The sequence below is a fragment of the Rhinatrema bivittatum genome, chromosome 11 (genome assembly GCF_901001135.1).
Source record: "Rhinatrema bivittatum chromosome 11, aRhiBiv1.1, whole genome shotgun sequence".
Classification (NCBI taxonomy): Eukaryota; Metazoa; Chordata; class Amphibia; order Gymnophiona; family Rhinatrematidae; genus Rhinatrema; species Rhinatrema bivittatum.
This window is the reverse complement of record NC_042625.1, coordinates 84,901,164-84,919,450: the sequence shown is the minus strand read 5'-3', so window position 1 is coordinate 84,919,450 and position 18,287 is coordinate 84,901,164. Positions and strand designations below refer to the sequence as shown.

The window sequence follows — 18,287 nt, the reverse complement described above, 5'->3', positions numbered from 1 at the left end:
GCTGCCTAACGCAGCTCAGCACTCGGGGCAGGGTTCCCATAGTTATTTGTCATAATTAGTTTATGACCCTTCTTGCAAGCTGGAATGGAGAGCTGTATTTAAAGACAAGTCCCCCAAAATCTCCATGAAGTAATATGAATTCTGCTAATTCTACACCCCTCCATCCCTGCATGCTCCAGACTGAGCATCCACGGTCCTCACGTGCTTATCAGAATCTGTAATGCCGATTGGGGAATGTTAATTGGATTATTTTATTTTATTTTTTTACCTTTGCTGACCTGTGTCCCATCTTTCCTCAGGAGACCAACGCAGCAGCATGGTCAATGAATCGAGCAGCTTGCTGGGGGGGTCTCCCCGCCGTCAGTGCGGTCGTAAGGGGTCTCCCTATCATACGGGGCAGCTGCACCCTGCGGTGCGGGTGGCCGACCTCTTGCAGCACATCAACCAGATGAAGACGGCAGAAGGCTACGGCTTCAAGCAGGAGTACGAGGTGAGGACGGCGGGGGCTAACCCACGGGATTTCCTCGTGCAAAGCTGCAAGGCGTATCAAAAGGCGCACAGGCCAAATTTATCACAATATTAGTTGAAGATTTCTCCACTGGTCCCTGCCACCTCCCAACATAAGTTGTTTTAAGAGAAGGTGCCAGCGACTCGCCTCCATCCTGAAATCTTTTAACAAAAAGAAGCAAACACCCAGCCTTGTCTAATGATTGATATACTCTGGTGTGTAATAAATGCTAACGTGTTCTGATCCCAATTCAGGATCCGTTGCTGGAGTAATCACTTATGTCGGCACCCTGCTGCTTGCAGAGATGCTGTGCATCCAGTTAATCAGCTATGACCGCTTAAGATGCTGTACCATGCGGTATTTTGCTAGAGGCAGCGGCATGAGGCAGAAGCACAAAGTCCTGTTGCCTGCACATTGTAAAGTGCTAGGTCCAGTCTCAGTTTCTCTTTCTGCACACAAGGATTATCTCAGTTCAGGCTTTGTCCCCAGTAGGGATCTCGTATGCTCTGCTGACCCCCCCCCCCCCCCCCCCCCTTAATGTTTCGTCATTCCGGTGCTCTTCAGTGGAAGATTGACTTCTCCATCCCGTACTAAATTTCCCTCTTAAATAGTTTTCAGATATTCCCATGTGATCCCTTTCCTGACCTGGAGCCCAGAAGAGGGTGGTTCAATGCTGTTAGGTCGTCATGGTCACACGTTGATGGTCTTTCTTTCATGTTGTAGAGTTTCTTTGAAGGATGGGATGTCTCCAAGAAGAAGGAGAAGACCAAAGGGAGACCAGAACATTTACAGAACTGTAAGTGACTGGAGGCAGACAGCGTGGGTGCAGAGAAACTGAGCTGACGCTATTATAAAATGGCAAAAGTTGCATGATCAAATAAAGAGCTGCTGTGACTTATTTTCCATCTGTCCGCAAAACATAGAGGTTCACAGAATCTGATGCATGGGAGCATTTCAGTGCAGGAAAGAGCATGGGACCCTTCAGGCTTGCCTGAGTGTTGTCTTTGCAGTATGAGGGGGAAAAAAAATAACCTAAGCAAAATAACTCTAGCTTTGTCATGTAGGAAGGTGGCAGAGATGAAGCCTGTCGGAGCATTGTCCCTGTACTCTTGTAGACTGTTTGACCCCTTAATTTCAGATCACAGACAGAGCAAAACAATAGAGGCCATGGTTGGTGCATTTCTGAGCTAGCTCTGAAGGAAAAGCCAGAGATCGACCGGCAGTGCAATAGATTGGGAGGGTAAGGGATCTGGCTGGGTAACTTTGCTAATACCTGGCTAGATTCTTTGGGAGAAAATTGCACCCTAGGTAGTAGCTAAAAACACACATGCTTTTTAGCTGGATTAAAATGAGATGCTCAGGTGGCATTAACTTTTGAGACCTATGCATCAGCCCATTCTCCCCACTAGAGAATTATTAAGCCAGTCAGATATTCATGCAACTTTGAGAAACAATCTCATGCATGTTCATTGTGGATATCCTGAAAACCAGACTGGCTAGGAGGTACTGCAGGACTGGCTTGAGAAACACTGACTTAAATTGTAAGCTGTTTGGGGCAGAGACTTGTTCAGATTGATACTGAAAAGCTACTTAGCCGGATAAGTAGCAGAAGCAGAATATTCAGCTATGCTCAGGCTGCTGCTTAGACAGATCAGGCATTTATCTAAGATTTTAGCTGGATAAATGGTGGGCGGGCAATGGGTTTAATGAGGCGGCACCTCTTAGCTGGATAACTTATCTGGATAAGTAGTGATATTCAGACTTAGCAAGATAAGTTATCAGTCTAAGGGCCTGAGTTTCTAAGGCTTTTTTTCTCCATGCTCTGTCTATGGGGAAAGATGCTTAGTAAATGAGGCCCTTAGTTAAGACTTGCTCAATAGCAGGTCTAAACGTAGACGGATAAGACTTACCCAGCTAAGTAGCAATTTATCCGGTGATAATCGGCTACATAACCATGCAGGCAAAGAAGACCTTAGGGAAGATGGTCTCCAGAATCTTGGACACTTTGTCAAGAGACAACCATTCAGCTGCTTTTGTTTGGACTTTTCATGCTCCCTTCCACATGGTAACGCTGGTAACTATTTTACAAGATTGACACAGAGTCGTCCTCCAGGACTTGCGGAAGGATGCTTTCTCCCACTGGCCAAACCCCTACAAGGGGCACTGTTCCCATCCAGAACACTGCGAGCAGCAGATCACTTAGCATTTGGCCCCGATATAAAGTTTATGGTTGCTTTGTCTCACCTGGGATTTGTTTCAATATCCGGGCCCTTTACCGAGTAACTAAATCCTGGGAAGAGCTCTCCCCTACTCGCAGTAGCCTGAGCTGCTTTATCTGGAACTCATGTCTCGTTCCCCCGGTCATCTCCATGCCAACTTGTTCTCCTTTCCTGTCTCTCCTCCTCTCTCTGAGGAGACTCTGGATCTTTTTCGCAGGCTGCCCAGTTATACCCTAGACCCAACCATGCTGGCTCTCACTTCAGGGGTGCCCTGGATCGTACCATTATTTAATTACAAGTCTATACATAGGGACCATGCAGGTTCAACCAGCACTGGACCAACTTGTTGGGATTGCTCTGGGGCAGGTGGCAGCCCTACTGATAAATCTAAACATCCTAAAATATAAACACAGCCCTAGTTTCTGAATTATAATAAGTGATTTTTGCAAAACTGAATGTGCATCCATAATACGATGTGCAAATCTTTTTTGCAAGTAATGTAAAGGATAGGATCAACCTTGGGTGGTGCAGAGCTAAAGCCTACTATGGGACTTGTATGAAGAAAAGTGCTTTAACCAATAAACGTAGCTGCCACTAGCAGAAGATCACAGAGCAGCCCCACACAGAGAAACCCAAAGATCTCATTTTAACAGAGTGCAAACCAGATCAAGAGCAAGGTGTCTGAGAGAAACCCCTAAATCCCCTGGCTGACAGCTTTATGCTGGCTCCACTCGAAGGCTTGCAGTTTGCTTAATAACTAATGGACTAAGCCTTGTTGAATAGATGAGTGAAAGTGATTTAGGGACACAGTACAAGGCTAATTTGGCCATATTTAATCTTTTATTATTTTATTCAGAAATCAGTAATAATGCTGAGCTCCCTTTAGTAGATGGAGACTGGACAGCTCCCCTCGGCATTAAATCTGTCCAAAACAAGAGCCTGAACTGGAAGACACATTGCATTAATAGCCAGTTCTAATGTGTGCCGGGGCGGTTTGTTTATTAGCTTGGGGGGAGGGGGGGGAGAGAGTTAGGAAGACGGGACAGGGCTAATGCATTCTAATTCAGCCCTAGGACACTCTGAATTTTCATTGACCAGCACTGTAAAATGTCAAGTGATCTTCTAAAATGAGTTATTGACTAGTTAAGTGATCACTTGCATTGATTTCATTTGACATGTGTGAAACTCATCTCTTATTTGCTTGTAGAGACACGAACCAGTAACGAGACACATCAACATGCAAAATACACTCCAGGAGACAAATTAAATGTATTTATCTCACACTCAGGATGAAAAAGGTGCTAGATTTGTATTCCAGAGTTTGCAGGGGTTTAGCTCGATGCAGATATACTGTGCATGCTTATTCCTTGGCTTTTGATGTCCCAGTTCTTGAGAATTTCTGGTGAAGGATCCTTGTAGAGGCCAGTTCTGGGGAAAATGATCATCTCACCCCCCCTCACACACACTATGTAATAGGCATGCGCATTTGTTTCCCCCAAATCGGCGGTAGGCATGTACCTCTCTGATTTTATAGTACTCGCAGAAAAACGGATTAGTATGCAGGTATTTTTAATAATGAGGTACATGCGTACTACCCGTTTTACCTGTGTTCTAGAAAGTTAGGGCTATGCCGATTTGGAGTAAAGGAATGCACATCCCTACTACGTAACATAGCATCTGTCTCTTGGGAAAATGGTCTCCCTGAGGCAATATTACAGCGACCGGCTATAGAAAAAAAGTTTCTTCTCTATCATGCAGCATTTCATGGTCTGGCAATGGGGCGGGAGATAATTCTAGGGCTGGATATATCATTCATTTTGAGGGCAGTTTTTAAATATGACCTGTGCTTGTAAAGTACATGGGTGCTTTCAGCGTGCATCCTTTGTTAATTTTCAAAGACAAAAGTATGCATGTGTACTTTCTCTTTCAAAACACATGTATAGTTGGAACACACGCGTGTTAAGTGTCCGCGTACTTGGCTGACTGCATGAATCAGTAGGCGCAGACAGGGGTAAAATAGCGCATGTGCTTGCGAAGATGTCATGCACGTGTACTGACTTCACTCCCCCTGACTTAAAAAGGACTCTGGGAATGCCTTCTCGCAGCCTGGCTAAACGTGCTCCTGCCATGGAAGCCCGCCTGCACGTTTAACTGGGCAGAGGGTAGTTCAAAGCAAGGCTGTTTTTCCATGGCTAAATCAGTTCATCTGCACAAATAATCTGAAAAGTCTTCTCAACCCCAACCATCATATGGGATATTCTGTAATATCTCTCGCTAGAAACCTGTTACCTTTTGATTTAAAGATGAAAAATAGCGAGCAAGCGTGAGAGTCTGCAGCCAGAGCAATGTAAAGATGGTGGTCTTCACTCTGGTTCCTTCTTGCTAAAATCTCGTTTGCCGCCTTGGGTTAGTGTACCGAGACTTATTTGTGTGGTTTGTACTTCCAGATGATCGCCATAGAGTCAAACTGCACCCGCTGCAAGGGGACCCCAATGCTGATTACATCAACGCCAACTACATTGATGTGAGTGTCACCTACCCTCCCACCCCTGTCCCGTCTGCACCATGACTTTTAAATCACTGAATACTGAGCATACAATGCTGAAAAATTAAAATGCGTAAGAGAGAAAGCATAGGACTTGCTGGCATTTCTGACAAGGGCACCTAGCTCGTTCAATAACTATGCACGGTAGAGAGGGCTCTGTGAGTTAGGAAAAAGAAAAATGGTTACGACAGGTCAATTAAAAACAAAAAAATATCTTCTTGCTTCATATGCAAACGGCGGGTGACATGGATACCTCCAGACGTCAGTCTGCCCGGTTCTCGCTTCTGTTGTCTTTCCTTTTGGTCTTACTCCTACACCTCCTTCCGTTTTTGTCCCAGTGCGTTACATAGGGGCTGGTATTTAGCCTCTGTCAGTCAGTGCCCACTAGTTCTCTGTGTATCTGTGTTCTGCTTTTTGCTTCTCCCGCCTCCTCTCTTCATCCCTGCTATGTTGACGTCGGTTCTCCAGTCCGTGGATAGGAGTAATTGGCTTTACATCTGTCTTCCTCTGAAACACTTCAGCTGCCCAGGCTCTTGGTAAGGTTCCTTCTGATTGATTGTTCAGTAATGGAGGTTTTGTCCCCTCGTTCTGCAGGATTTTGCAGCAGCAGGATTTAAGCTGCCTTTGGATCTGAAAAACCCATGTGTTATCTTCTGATTTATAGATAAAGAATAGCAGCATCTAGTGTTTCTTTTTTTTAAATTATTTTATTTTTATTAAATTTCCAAATATACAGTAGAACTGTTCTGAAATATTTCAGGCTCATTACATAATATGTCAGAAGAAATACAAATATAAAGAAACTTTGAAAAACACAAGCAAGTAACCTGACATAAATTATAAGAATATTGGGAGTCCAATAATCTTCAAAGAGCAGACTCAAAGGAAATTTTCAATAAATTCTACACAGTATTTTGCCCATACTATTACTTATTAAACCCCAACAGAGTCATATTAGGAATGGGAGTCCGGATAGAAGCGCAATTGATCCAGTTCTGTAAAGACATATTTTGAGTTCTGATATATAATTGTACATTTTGATGGGAACCGTAGATGGATTCTAGCCCCTCTTGATGTTGCCCATTCCTCATTGTTAAGAATTTTTTTCTTCTTTCTTGGGTGGCTTTCGTTATATCTGGAAATACTCATTTCCTGAGCTTGGTTTCGGAATGCCATCCTTAACACCGCATCTCTCTCTGTAGTAAAAGTAAATGTTACCAAGAGTGTAGCTCGAGAGTCTATTATGATTTCTTGAGACATCTCTAAGATCGCAGTTATGATTCATCGGTATTTCATCTATTTGTAGAGCAGCATCTAGTGTTAAACATTTGTAGCGAAAAATTAGTCTTAAAGTTTGAAGAGTTTACTGCAGTTTTTTCTTCTCTTACAAAATCGCACTCTCTCTCACATCTTGTAGTCAGATTGATATACTGCTTCGCCTCTTTTCTGGGTCTTGTGCCTGATTTTGATCCCAAGCCTCAGTTGCCTCACTGGCTGACCCCATTACACACCTGGCCTGAGCTGCATCTCCTCCTCCTCCTCCTCCTCCCGTGACAGCCTGTCACCCTTGTACTGCACTTTCCCTGCTTCTCCTGCCAAGCTCCTCTGTCGTCATGATCAGAATTATATTTCCGAAGTAGGCAATGTTCTGTTGCTGCTTTGCTCACTTCACTAACTCATATGACTTATCTCAAATTGTAGTTAGTTGGGATCTCTCCAGCTTTGTTGAATGCCGCGGAGCGACTGATTTACCAGCCCAAATAGAAGGGCGCACATCACGCCAGTGCTGTTTGAGTTACGTTGGCTCTAGGCTGCGGAACGAATTAAATATAAGATAGCAACCATCACGTTCAACCTGATCTCTTCCGATGTCCTATTACGGCTATAACCCGACGGTTTCGTTCGGCACAGCAAGGGCTCCTCGTGCCCTCGCCACTTCATGCCAGGCCAATTGCCACCAGAGAGTGTGCCTTCTCGGTAGCCGCCCCAGTGATCTGGAGCTCATTTTCGGAAGCTTTATGGATGGCAGGCAGTACAAAGTCCTTTAAGCCCCTACTAAAAGCATGGCTGTTCGGACAAGCCTTTTATTAAGTCTGCAGATGGTTTCTTGCCTTATTTTGTCTTTGTACCATCTTTAACTATGACTACTGATTTAAGTAAACAATGTGATTGTGCTTATGTACATCGCCTAGGATATGGGCAATTTAATAAATCCAAATAAAAGATAAAGATGGGGGGGAGCGGTGTCCAATGAAAAGGCAGCCCCAATGCATGTATTTAATAAAATTTGCAAATCTGTCCTCTGGCTGGTGCAAGCCACCATCCCATCATTCCTTGTGGTGGCCACTATGGTACCCTCTGCTAGCCCTGGCCCCCTTTGGGTTTGTAATGCTCATGGCACCTACTTCTTAAAGATCACAATGCTCATTTCATCTTCATCTTCCCCAGTGTAGAAGGTTGCTATATGGGAGGGATAATCCTAAAAAAAAAAAAAAAAATGGATTTACTAAAATGCAGCCAAGCTGACCAAATGTCAATGACCTGCTTCTGCTGCCTTGCGCTCCCCTCGGACAAAATGCCCTTAATCGCTTCCTGTTACTATCTGCTTTCTTTACTAGCAATTTCTGACTTATTTCCTTTTCACTAACCTGCCCATCTCTGCTCTTGTCTCTTTCTTTTTTCAACCCTTTTACTTTTCAAACCGCACCTGACTTGGGAATCCTTAAAAGATCCGAATAAATCGAGAAGTAAGTACCTGGCCCCCTTATCTTTCTGCCACGAGCCACTGCATGGCCTCCTCCAGGAGTTAGGGAGACCGGCAAAAGTGTCAATGGCTCAGACTCTGCTTGTTGTCTTTTTCAGGGTTATCACAGGTCAAACCACTTCATTGCCACTCTAGGTAAGCATGGCCCTTTCTACGTTACTGTGGGAGAGATGGGAGCAGCTCAGAAGGATCAGCGTGTTTATTTATTTATTTGCTGTGCAAGTGAACCAGCTATAGGTAGAGATCTGCTCATTTTTAAATGATGGGACAATAAAAATGTTCATTTGTTTCATTGTGTCCTGCTTCTGTTCAAAATGAGACGAAAAGCAACAAAATGTCATTTAATGTGGTTTGTCGTTTTTAGTGCGCACTAAATGGTTTTAGTCAGTGTTAAACCTTTTGAATGTGTGCTAGTGACAGATTAGCATGCCTCAAAAGCAAAATGAAACAAAGATCCCAAAACAAAAACAGAAAACGAATGCACACCTTCAGCTATAAACAGAGCAGTAGGTTCTTTTTATTTTGGGTTTTTCTCTGTATTGCACCTCTAGCCTCTTTTCAGTCTAACAAATAATGCAACATTAGGCCACAAATTTGGGGTTTTTAACATTAGAATTTCAAAGGTAAATACTGAAAAGGGTTTGCAAACTTTATCCAGGTGACCTTGGACCCGAGTAAAATTTAGCAGGATAAGAAGACAGGAGGCCTGGGGCATGGCCTAAATGTATCTGGGTAGCCAATATTGAGCACTAGGCAGATAAACTTGACTGGGTAGCTTCCCCGCCTGCTGCACTGGTCTATTTGGACCTCTCCCATAATTATCCCCGAAGTGCAGTTTTAAAAGAGCTGATCTAGGGTACAGTAAGCTTCTAGAGCAGCATGTTAAGGATGGGAACTTGTCTGAATTAATAACCTGCTCTTTCATGGTGAACTTTATCTTTTAACACTGGTGAGATGAGTTTGACGGTAGGGGAGACAGCTTGAGGAGGGCAAAGGAAGAGAAGAGGAGACATCTTACTAGGAGGTTTTCACTGGCCAAAGAAAGGTGTGGGGTAAGGTGATTGTGGGGGTGTGTGTGTTGTGGGAAACTGAGGTTTCATTACAAAAGCAGACCTGTTTCCAAAAGGGAAGCATTTGAAGCAGTCTCCATCTTCTTCATGTTGCAGGTCCCAAGCAGGAGACTGTGTATGATTTCTGGAGGATGGTGTGGCAGGAACATTGCTCCAGTATAGTCATGATAACCAAACTGGTAGAGGTGGGAAGGGTAAGTACGTGGTGGAGGCCAGTGCTGCCTGAAATCAGCATAGTGCGCTCGCTCCTGGGCGTACAGATGTGGGAAGGATACCGTGCCTTCATAGAAAGAGAGACTGCTTTGTGAGAGTGCCAGGCTTTGATTAGAAGAGTACCCATTACTGATTAGTGACCTTGTATTTCATGAATGATCTTTGTTTATAAGCATTTGATATTCTGTCTATTCCTAAAGGTAAGCCCAAGGCAGATTACATAGTGACAAAGCATTAAGAACATAAGTAATGGATACATACAGACATGGTGTACAGATAGGGGGTAGATTGCAAGTGAATAGATGAGAAGTAGGGTACATATCACAAATACTCTAATTTGGGGGAGAATTCTCTTGATCTTCATTTTATATACATAACATCATCAACAGCTTATAATGAAAAAGGAATGATATTGTCCACTGGGTGCAGTGCATGGGTATGATGTCATTAATGATCTAAGGAATGACATTGTCCATTGCCTGCATTGCTATGGATGTGATGTCATTAATGATCTAAGGAATATCATCATCCATTACCTGCAGTGTGCGGGTATGATGTCATTATTGATCTAAGGAATGACATCGTCCATTACCTGCAGTGTGCGGGTATGATGTCATTAATGATCTAAGGAATATCATCATCCATTACCTGCAGTGTGCGGGTATGATGTCATTAATGATCTAAGGAATACCATCATCCATTACCTGCAGTGTGTGGGTATGATGTCATTAATGATCTAAGGAATATCATCATCCATTACCTGCAGTGTGCGGGTATGATGTCATTAATGATCTAAGGAATGACATCGTCCATTGCCTGCATTGCTATGGATGTGATGTCATTAATGATCTAAGGAATGACATCATCCATTGCCTGCATTGCTATGGATGTGATGTCATTAATGATCTAAGGAATAACATTATCCATTGTCTGCAGGGAACAGGTGTGACATCATTAATGATCTGTAATTCAAAGTAAACAAAATACATTAAAAATGGTCTCATTCAGAATTATCAGCCCCTGTGCCCTTGCAGGAATTTTAGTGTATTGACTACCATGTTCTCTAATTTCCAGTCCTTTATTTGCTTGCGGTTAAATGTGGTTGAGTGGAGAGGGAGAAGCCCAGGTAGAGCCTTTGAAAGTCGGAGGCGGTACTTGTAGAGCTGGTTCAGTGCATGACGGAGGCTCGTTGACATGATTTTACTGTCTGTGCTGCTAGGTTAAGTGTTGCAAGTACTGGCCCGAGGACTCGGAGCTTTATGGTGACATCAAGATCACGCTGGTGAAAACGGAGAATTTGGCCGAGTACACAGTGAGGACTTTAACGCTCGAGAGGGTATGAGGACAAGGCCTCTTTCGCTAGGAATTGCCTCCCAAAAAGTGGCATGGTTACATTCCCTGGAAACATTACTTACAGGGCTTTATGGCTCACGTAAGGACATGGGGGCCTATGCAAGAAAATGCACACTAAAACGGGTTTTGTGTTCGGGGTTTTTTTTTGTTTTTTTTTTAGCATGCAAGTGATTATGAATGTTAGTTTGCAAGTTAAAATAGCACCTAACGGGAGGAGCACCTAACTTTATTTCTAACATGCCTGCTAAAATATAGAGTCCATACGATGTATAATTAGCATGAATACTAACACAAAAAAGTATAGTGTCTGCAATGCTATGTCTGCCTGAGTGCTAAATAGCGTGTGCTCGGGTTTCCTTTCTTGTCACTCACTGCACAGTATAATGCTATAAACCAAGACTGTATATTCTTGCTGGCTCAGACACTGAAATAAGAGGGAGGTTGTTTTTGATTTAATAAACTTACATTTTTGCTGGGAGGAAGGGTTTGTAAATATTTAAAAGCCAGATAAAGGCTAATTTCATTGTGATTTAATTACCTATGCACCGATTCTGTCTTTGAAAGGAAACCATATTTTCATTGTACAGTGCAAAATTTCCAAAGTCAAATTGCAGTTGGTTATACCTTGTTACCTGTTAACCTCCCCTTCATAACCCAATCCCTACCCTGTCACCCTTTCTTTACTGCACACCAAAGCCTCAGATAGCAGCATAGATTAGCAGGGATTGTCAAGGACAAAGAGGGTTAGCTGCAAGCTAATTTTTCTCCCTCTTCCCTCCATTTTACAGAGAGGCTATTCAGCCAGGCACGAGGTGAAACAGTTTCACTTAACTTCCTGGCCAGAGCACGGCGTGCCTTACCATGCCACCGGCCTCCTAGCCTTCATCCGCAGAGTGAAAGCCTCAACTCCCCCGGATGCTGGGCCCGTAGTGGTCCATTGCAGGTGAGAGACGCGCGCCCTAGGTTGTGACGTTACCAGAGGAGGGCTCCTGGCCACCGGGGACTGCCATTCTAAGCTCTGTGGTGCTTCTGGTATTCCAGTGTTGCTATGACATTCGTACCATGAAACGCCAAGGACTTTTTTTTTTTTTTTTAGTAGGCTTAAGTGTTCTTGTAACGTGTGTGCTGTGAAATAGCTGGGACTTTGTTTAATTAACGGCGAGGTACGTTGGGGTCCCTGACTGATTTGTACCTGGATTTTTTTTTTTTTTTTGGGTTCCTTGGGCTATCTGTAATGATATTCGAGAGCCAGGCATTTCCGACTCAATCCTGGAAGTCACTCTTGGGGGGACACCAATCGCCAAAAAAAACTTTGCAACAGGCAAAAAAAAAAAAAAAGACATGTTTCCGCTTGGATAAGCAAGAACCAGCTGATGAAGATGCATGCTTTTTTTTTTTTTTTCCCCCCCTTCTTTTTCTCGATTACCTAATCAGCATTCATTCACCGGTGACAACGAGTGTGATTAGTTCCCATAGCCCGTAATCACCACTAATCATGAGGAGGGATTCATCAGCCCAAGAAATCTGTGTGTAGATACAGAAGCCTTCAAGGGAACAGAGTGGGGGGAGCACAGGGTGGCCAAGAAATGCAAATCCATTAGAATATGGGAGCTTTCAGTCAGCGCACACAGTCCCTGGAGGAAGAGTTGATATGGTAGAATTCTGCTCTCATTCCTCCTCGCTCTTTTTTTTTTTTTACGTGACTGGTTCAAACTGAGCAGTGACAGGACGACATGTTGCTACAGTGACAGATAAGACAGGTGTTTGCTAATGCTGTTTGTTTGGGAATTAATTTTCTTGTGATTATTCTAGGAGATTGGCTGGAATTAGTGCCACATTCAGTGACCTAGTCCCACATGGTCATCAGCGGGTCCCGCTGGAAGGACTCTGCAGTCAGCCCGCATGCCCCCCCCCCCCTCCTCCCCCGGTCCTACAAATACCTCATGTTTGAGGATAGGTGCGACGAGCCCCAGGCAGCAAGTCTTTCAGACTGTGTGCTGCCTGGAAATTCAGTGGCTCTGCTTGCTCTCCCTTTTTGTTTTCAAAACGTTTTGACTTCGTTCTGCGAATTTCATGAAGTCCTCACCCTGCGAAGTCATTACAAAATGAAGCCTGCTGGCCAAAGACGGACCATGCCCCTGGCTTTCTTGGCTATGAAGCCATGCGCTAGGCAGTGTCTTGATAGTTGGTCTCCTTAGCTGAAATAGTAATGAAGAGAAATTAAGCACAGGGCTTACTTTTTTTTTTTTTTTCTCTCCTTAGTGCTGGGACCGGAAGAACAGGCTGTTACATAGTCTTGGATGTGATGCTCGACATGGCCGAATGTGAGGGTGTGGTTGACATTTACAACTGTGTGAAGACCTTGTGCTCACGAAGAATCAACATGATCCAAACCGAGGTCAGTCAACATCTTTCACCATGCTCTTGAAATAACTATTGGTATTGCCTAAATTATATGTGGAGGGTGAGTCATCTTCCTCAATGCAATGAGACCAACTTGTGCCAAGAATTACATTTCCAAATTCCCTTCACCCTCAGCCGCAGTGTTGACCATAAGTTTGTTCTCTAAGGTCAGTGGTCATGTAGGATTGGTGCTTTTGATCCTTCTGTTGACAATTCATGATTCCTAGTGCATGAATTAGGATGTGAATGCCATGAAACATTCAAAGTTTGCTGTGATATCACACGCCAATTGGCAAGCACTAATGGTTGTTTTATGAAGAGGCAAAAGATTGCATGAGGTTTGCACTATAAACTGCTTTCATTCTCTCTGGAATGCGTGGGGAGTGCTAATATAAAGGCTTCCTTAGCCAGGGGGAGCTAGAACAGCCAGAAGAGGGAGCTGTGGTCTTAAACCCTGTCCCACCCCAGAATCTGGCTCATTTAGAGGGCGTTTTTCAAAGCCATATGCTCGGGAAAACTGGACTGGCTAAAAAACTGCCTTGCTCAGCTTCCTTGGCTCGGTTCATCCTTATAGCCGGATTAAAATGAGGCATTCCCAGAGAAGGAAGGGGAGGGGAAAAAATAAAAAAGCACGTGTATGTTCTATTTTCAAATGTACACGTGCTGTTTTACCCTGGCTTTGCTACCCACACAAATAGCACCTTCTGTTTTTAGTTTTAGATTTTAGTTGTACTATGTTTTTTTAATCTTTGAGTTCTTATTCTTTTTATTTTGTGTTTATTTTGTAGCTTGTGTTAGTGTGATTTTATGATTGTTTAAACTGTAAACCACCTTGAATTTGGTATAGGTGGTCTAAAATATTTTAAAAATTGTTTTAAATATATGCACACTTTAGACTTATTTAATCTTTAAACAGGAACTATCCAAATTTTTCTTTTTGAAAGTTTTTTTTATAAAAGTACATGTTATTGAAAATTGCTCTTTGAAAACCTGACACCTTCCATCTGTTATGCTCTATTAGATATTTGCTGTAATTTCTCTTTCTTGCATATTCTTCAATAGATATGGCTAAGGTCACATCTGTGAATTGGTGGTAGAGTTTTCTGCCGTTGTGGTGGAGGGAACCAGTTTTGAACTCCTCATTGGGGGCCAGAGTCTGGGCCCATATCATAAGCATTGTGGGTTGGTTGGCTGGCTAGCGGCGGTAGTGTTTGGGCGTTACTTAACTGGGCCAGTATTTGGGATACTGAGGGAGGGGAAAGGGTGCCAGTGTGAGAGATTCCTTACTAATTCTTTCAAGTCGCACCTCAGATTTCCAGAAATGCATGAGGTATGTTGTCACTGCCGAGGGCGGGACACGCTGTTCGGGTTACACTGTGTTCAGATTTTATAGGCCTTAGTAGTCCCCGAAACCCATAGGGAGGCAAAGGCAAATGTTAACCCCTTTTTGCTGGGGTCACCTTTGGTGGCTGCAGGGGCAGGGACTTTTGCTACAGCCCCGGGAACAGTCACCCAGGGATCACCCCTGGGGACCAGAAATGTGTCTGGGAGGCCCGTCGGGAAGACTTACCCCACGGGAACAAAGTCCACACCTGACGCTGGTTCCAAAATCAAACGCTTATTGGTATTTCCAAAACCACAAGTAGAATCTTCAGCAAATTAAATCTTCCAGTGAGTAATAGGGTCCACTCCGGTAAAACGCAGTTGGAAATTTAGCACTTCTCAAATTACCTTCTTTGAGAGTAAACCTCCAAAAATCACCTTTCAGCCCTAAGGCCTTCGGGGCAGCATGTTGTCAAAAATCCTTTTTCCTGGAGCTTCCCCAGCTGAGAAAAAGCTCCCCTTAACCTACAGGGTTTTATCCCTCTGGACGACGCAGAGAAATCTCACCCTAAATCCTTTACTGCAGAAGCCTCAGAAATCTGCTCAAACTCAGACTCCCAAGCCTCGTCCGAGGAAGGGTCTTAAATAACCTCTCACTCTAACCCATCCCCTTTGGGGGGCATGAACCTCCTTAAGCAGCTCGGGACATTCTTCGCTGTACGGGACAGACTTTTCCAGGCCCCTTTACACTCCTCGCAGGAAGGATGCTTGCGAATTGCAACAGCTCTGCACGTAACAGGACTCGCTGATCCTGGAGAGCAGGAACCCTCCTCAAGTCTTCTAGAAAACTCTTTAGTGAGCCTAGGGAAGGTCACAGAAACTAGGAGCTAGACTTCCTGAAAAATGTCTCCATGCATGCAGATGTGCTGGGAAACCCGTAACCAATATAACCCACTTTCTCTTTCAGACCACGCTGCGGTTTTGTATTCGTACCTCAATCACAAAAAAATGTTTGAGGTCGTCTCCTGGCGGATCACTTAGTACGGGTTTCACCAACCGTTCTTTTGCCCACACTGTGGAGATTTATTGGCAGCGCGAAGCAACCGGGAGCTCTCTCTGTGGGCAGCAGGCAGCCACGACCAGAAGTCACAAGGACAGATTTCTGAAAATGCCATGCTGATTCACCGGTTTCTTAGAATTTGGGGTGAATTATTCTCTAAAGCCACAGTATTCACAAGCCACAAAGCTTTGTGAATCCCATGGTATTATTCCCCCGGACTGGGGGCTGTCGTGTAAAGCAGTTGTTCCGGGGATCTGGGGGTGCACACTTTCCTTGGCGGGTGATTACCTACTTTTATTTTTGCTGTAGGGCTCACTTGAAATTCGTCTTAATGTGCTCCTTAACAGATTTGCAGTTCTCCATTTAAGAAGTAATAATAAAATACCAGTTTACAAGAAAGGGTGAGAGAATGAGAGCACTTCATAAACCAAATCACAGCAAAATCCATTAAATTGAGCCCAGCTAATGACAGATGATAGCGGGTTGTGGGTGCTAATGTACACAGCCTTTGCTGAAGGGGTTAGTGTTCTTGGCTCACGTATTGAACAATTACTCATGACTAATGAGTTAATTAACTAAATGGAAGGCAGTCGCCATGGGCTGTTGGCACCAACAGACTTTCAAATGCCTATCTCTTGGTGGTTTTACTAGAGAGAACAACATTATATTATTTTTGCCCTCTCTTTTGCAGTTGATCTCCTGAAGTAGGGAGGGAGAGGAGAAGCACGGGCTCTCGGCTGTTGCCTTGGTGGTTGTGTAGACACAAAGGGTTAGATATTTAAGGGCAAGGGATGTTGCCAGATGTGGTGACACAGGCATTCCTTCAAGGCTGTGGTGCAGGAACTGAATTTGGATAAAGTGCAGAATTCCAGATGCTATTGAATTTAGGTGGTGTGGTAATTTTGTAAATCCTGGGATGATGAATGAAAGTCTCTGACGAATAAATACACTGAATATTGGTATACTTTGGATATTAGCTGGGTTAGCATAGGTCGGAAGCAGGAGTAGTGCTCCCCCCTCCCCCCATCCCCCGCCACAGTATCTACATTTCACACACCTTCAGAATTCAAGCTTTGCTGGATAAAACCTTTTAGACTGGAGCAGTTTCACATTAAAAGCATAAGAAGATAAGAATTGCCATACTGGATCAGACCGAGGGTCCATCAAGCCCAGCATCCGGCTTCCAGTAGATACAAGTACCTGGCAGCATCTCAAAGGCTCTGATTTGGTCCTGGCCAGGATGGCCAACTGGCTTGTATTTGTGCAAAAAAATCCTTTAAAATGTCATTTTGTAAATGCCCTTTTATTCACACTGTCAGGTAAAATAAATGTCATCCAGTCTAACACATTGAAATGGGACTGTCTGACTTGTTCCTCATTCCTAATGCATTTGCCCCTAGATGACTTTCAGAATAGCATTTAAGTGTCCGGTCCCCAGTGGCCATTTTAATTATGGTTGGGGGCAAGCTGCCATCGCTACTTGCATAAAACGGATGCTACCCCTCGATAAGTAGAGCTTTGGTTGCAAGACAGAATAACCGAAGACCTGCTTGTTCAAAAACTGTTATCTGGCAGGGTGGGCACTCTCGCTCTACTTTGAAGAACTAAGGAGGGACAACAAGCAGGAGAAAGATCCTGGGTTTTGTCAGCCAGAATGTTTATAGCTTCCGTGTAATCTCCAAAGACCGACAGAAGCCTTCCTCATCTGAAAGCGTCTTCGATGTCCAAGAGCAGCCCTACTAATGGAGCCAGTGGGCTTTCCAACTTGGTGCAAGAATCTCGCTTTCAAAATCTGCACGCCCTGAAGGTGTTTCTGGAATGAATTAGACGGGGGTTATCACGCAGGCATGAATTATTGCCTTTTGAAAAGTGCTTTTTAAATTGTGTTCCAGACCCTTCTTGTAGGCACCCAACATGTCTGATCTCGCAGTCATGCGTTTCTCGCCCTTGCAGCTGATGCCAGATGGTAAAATATATTGTCTGGGCTAAGTGGAAGCAGGAATGTTAAAGCATCAAAGCTTTAAAGTTTACCAAAACTCCTGATGAAAGTCTGATGACTTCACGTGCAAGCTTCTCTTCTTTCTGTGTATATTGAGATAAAACAGGCCTCAAAATGCACGACCCCTTAGTATCGCCTTCACTCGGTGAATATTCCAGCCATGTCTGCCTGTTTGCTCCCTACAATTCAGTTCTTCGCCCTCTCTCCCTGGAGAAGGAGCTGCTGGGCTTCCCGTCTCCAGGATCAGATGACAGTAGGTGATACTAGTGGATGCCAATGGCGTAAGTCTGATCTCTCCCATTGTCACAAATATAATTATTTAACTGTGCATTTAATGAAGACTTAAACGTTTATTTACATGATAGCAAAACCCCACTCCAGTTTGGGGTCATAGGGTTCAGCACCGTTACAATTAGAAGTTACTTCCCGTGCCTTCTGCTTAACCCCTGGCAGGCAGTCATGGATTTTTGTGGGAGTTCCACTACCACCTGTGGCTTCCTGCGGGCAGCCCATCATTATTTTAAGTGGGCAGCACAACTGTTTCTGGATGCTGGAAAGGGTTTTGGTAGATCAAATACCGCACAGTCTGACTGACTTCTGACATGCTTGTCATTAGCTGACCATATCTACCGTACTGATTAAAATGGCCACAGTCTGTTGACCAGCACACACATTGATGGCATTGATGTGAGATGCATGTGGTTTTCCCTGACCTTCATGTAGTTTATTACCGTTTCCCCATAAGGGCTGATGTGGTATCGTGAATGAATTTCTGTAAATTAAAACTGGCCTGAAGCCTGTATAATTCTAAGTGTCTCTACCTGGATAAA

At 44.0% G+C, this 18,287-nt stretch overlaps 1 protein-coding gene across 4 annotated transcripts in view; it reads left to right on the top strand.

Moving 5' to 3' along the window:
- PTPRU (protein tyrosine phosphatase receptor type U) overlaps positions 1–18,287 on the top strand; it is a 339,580-nt gene that overhangs the window by 286,694 nt on the left and 34,599 nt on the right. For all 4 annotated transcript variants that reach the window (XM_029571024.1, XM_029571023.1, XM_029571025.1 and 1 more), the window contains 8 exons: positions 300–490; positions 1,232–1,304; positions 5,175–5,251; positions 8,135–8,171; positions 9,203–9,300; positions 10,539–10,655; positions 11,461–11,615; positions 12,935–13,070. In XM_029571024.1, the coding sequence (XP_029426884.1) occupies positions 300–490; positions 1,232–1,304; positions 5,175–5,251; positions 8,135–8,171; positions 9,203–9,300; positions 10,539–10,655; positions 11,461–11,615; positions 12,935–13,070 (884 nt within the window). The remainder of the gene's footprint in view (positions 1–299; positions 491–1,231; positions 1,305–5,174; positions 5,252–8,134; positions 8,172–9,202; positions 9,301–10,538; positions 10,656–11,460; positions 11,616–12,934; positions 13,071–18,287) is intronic.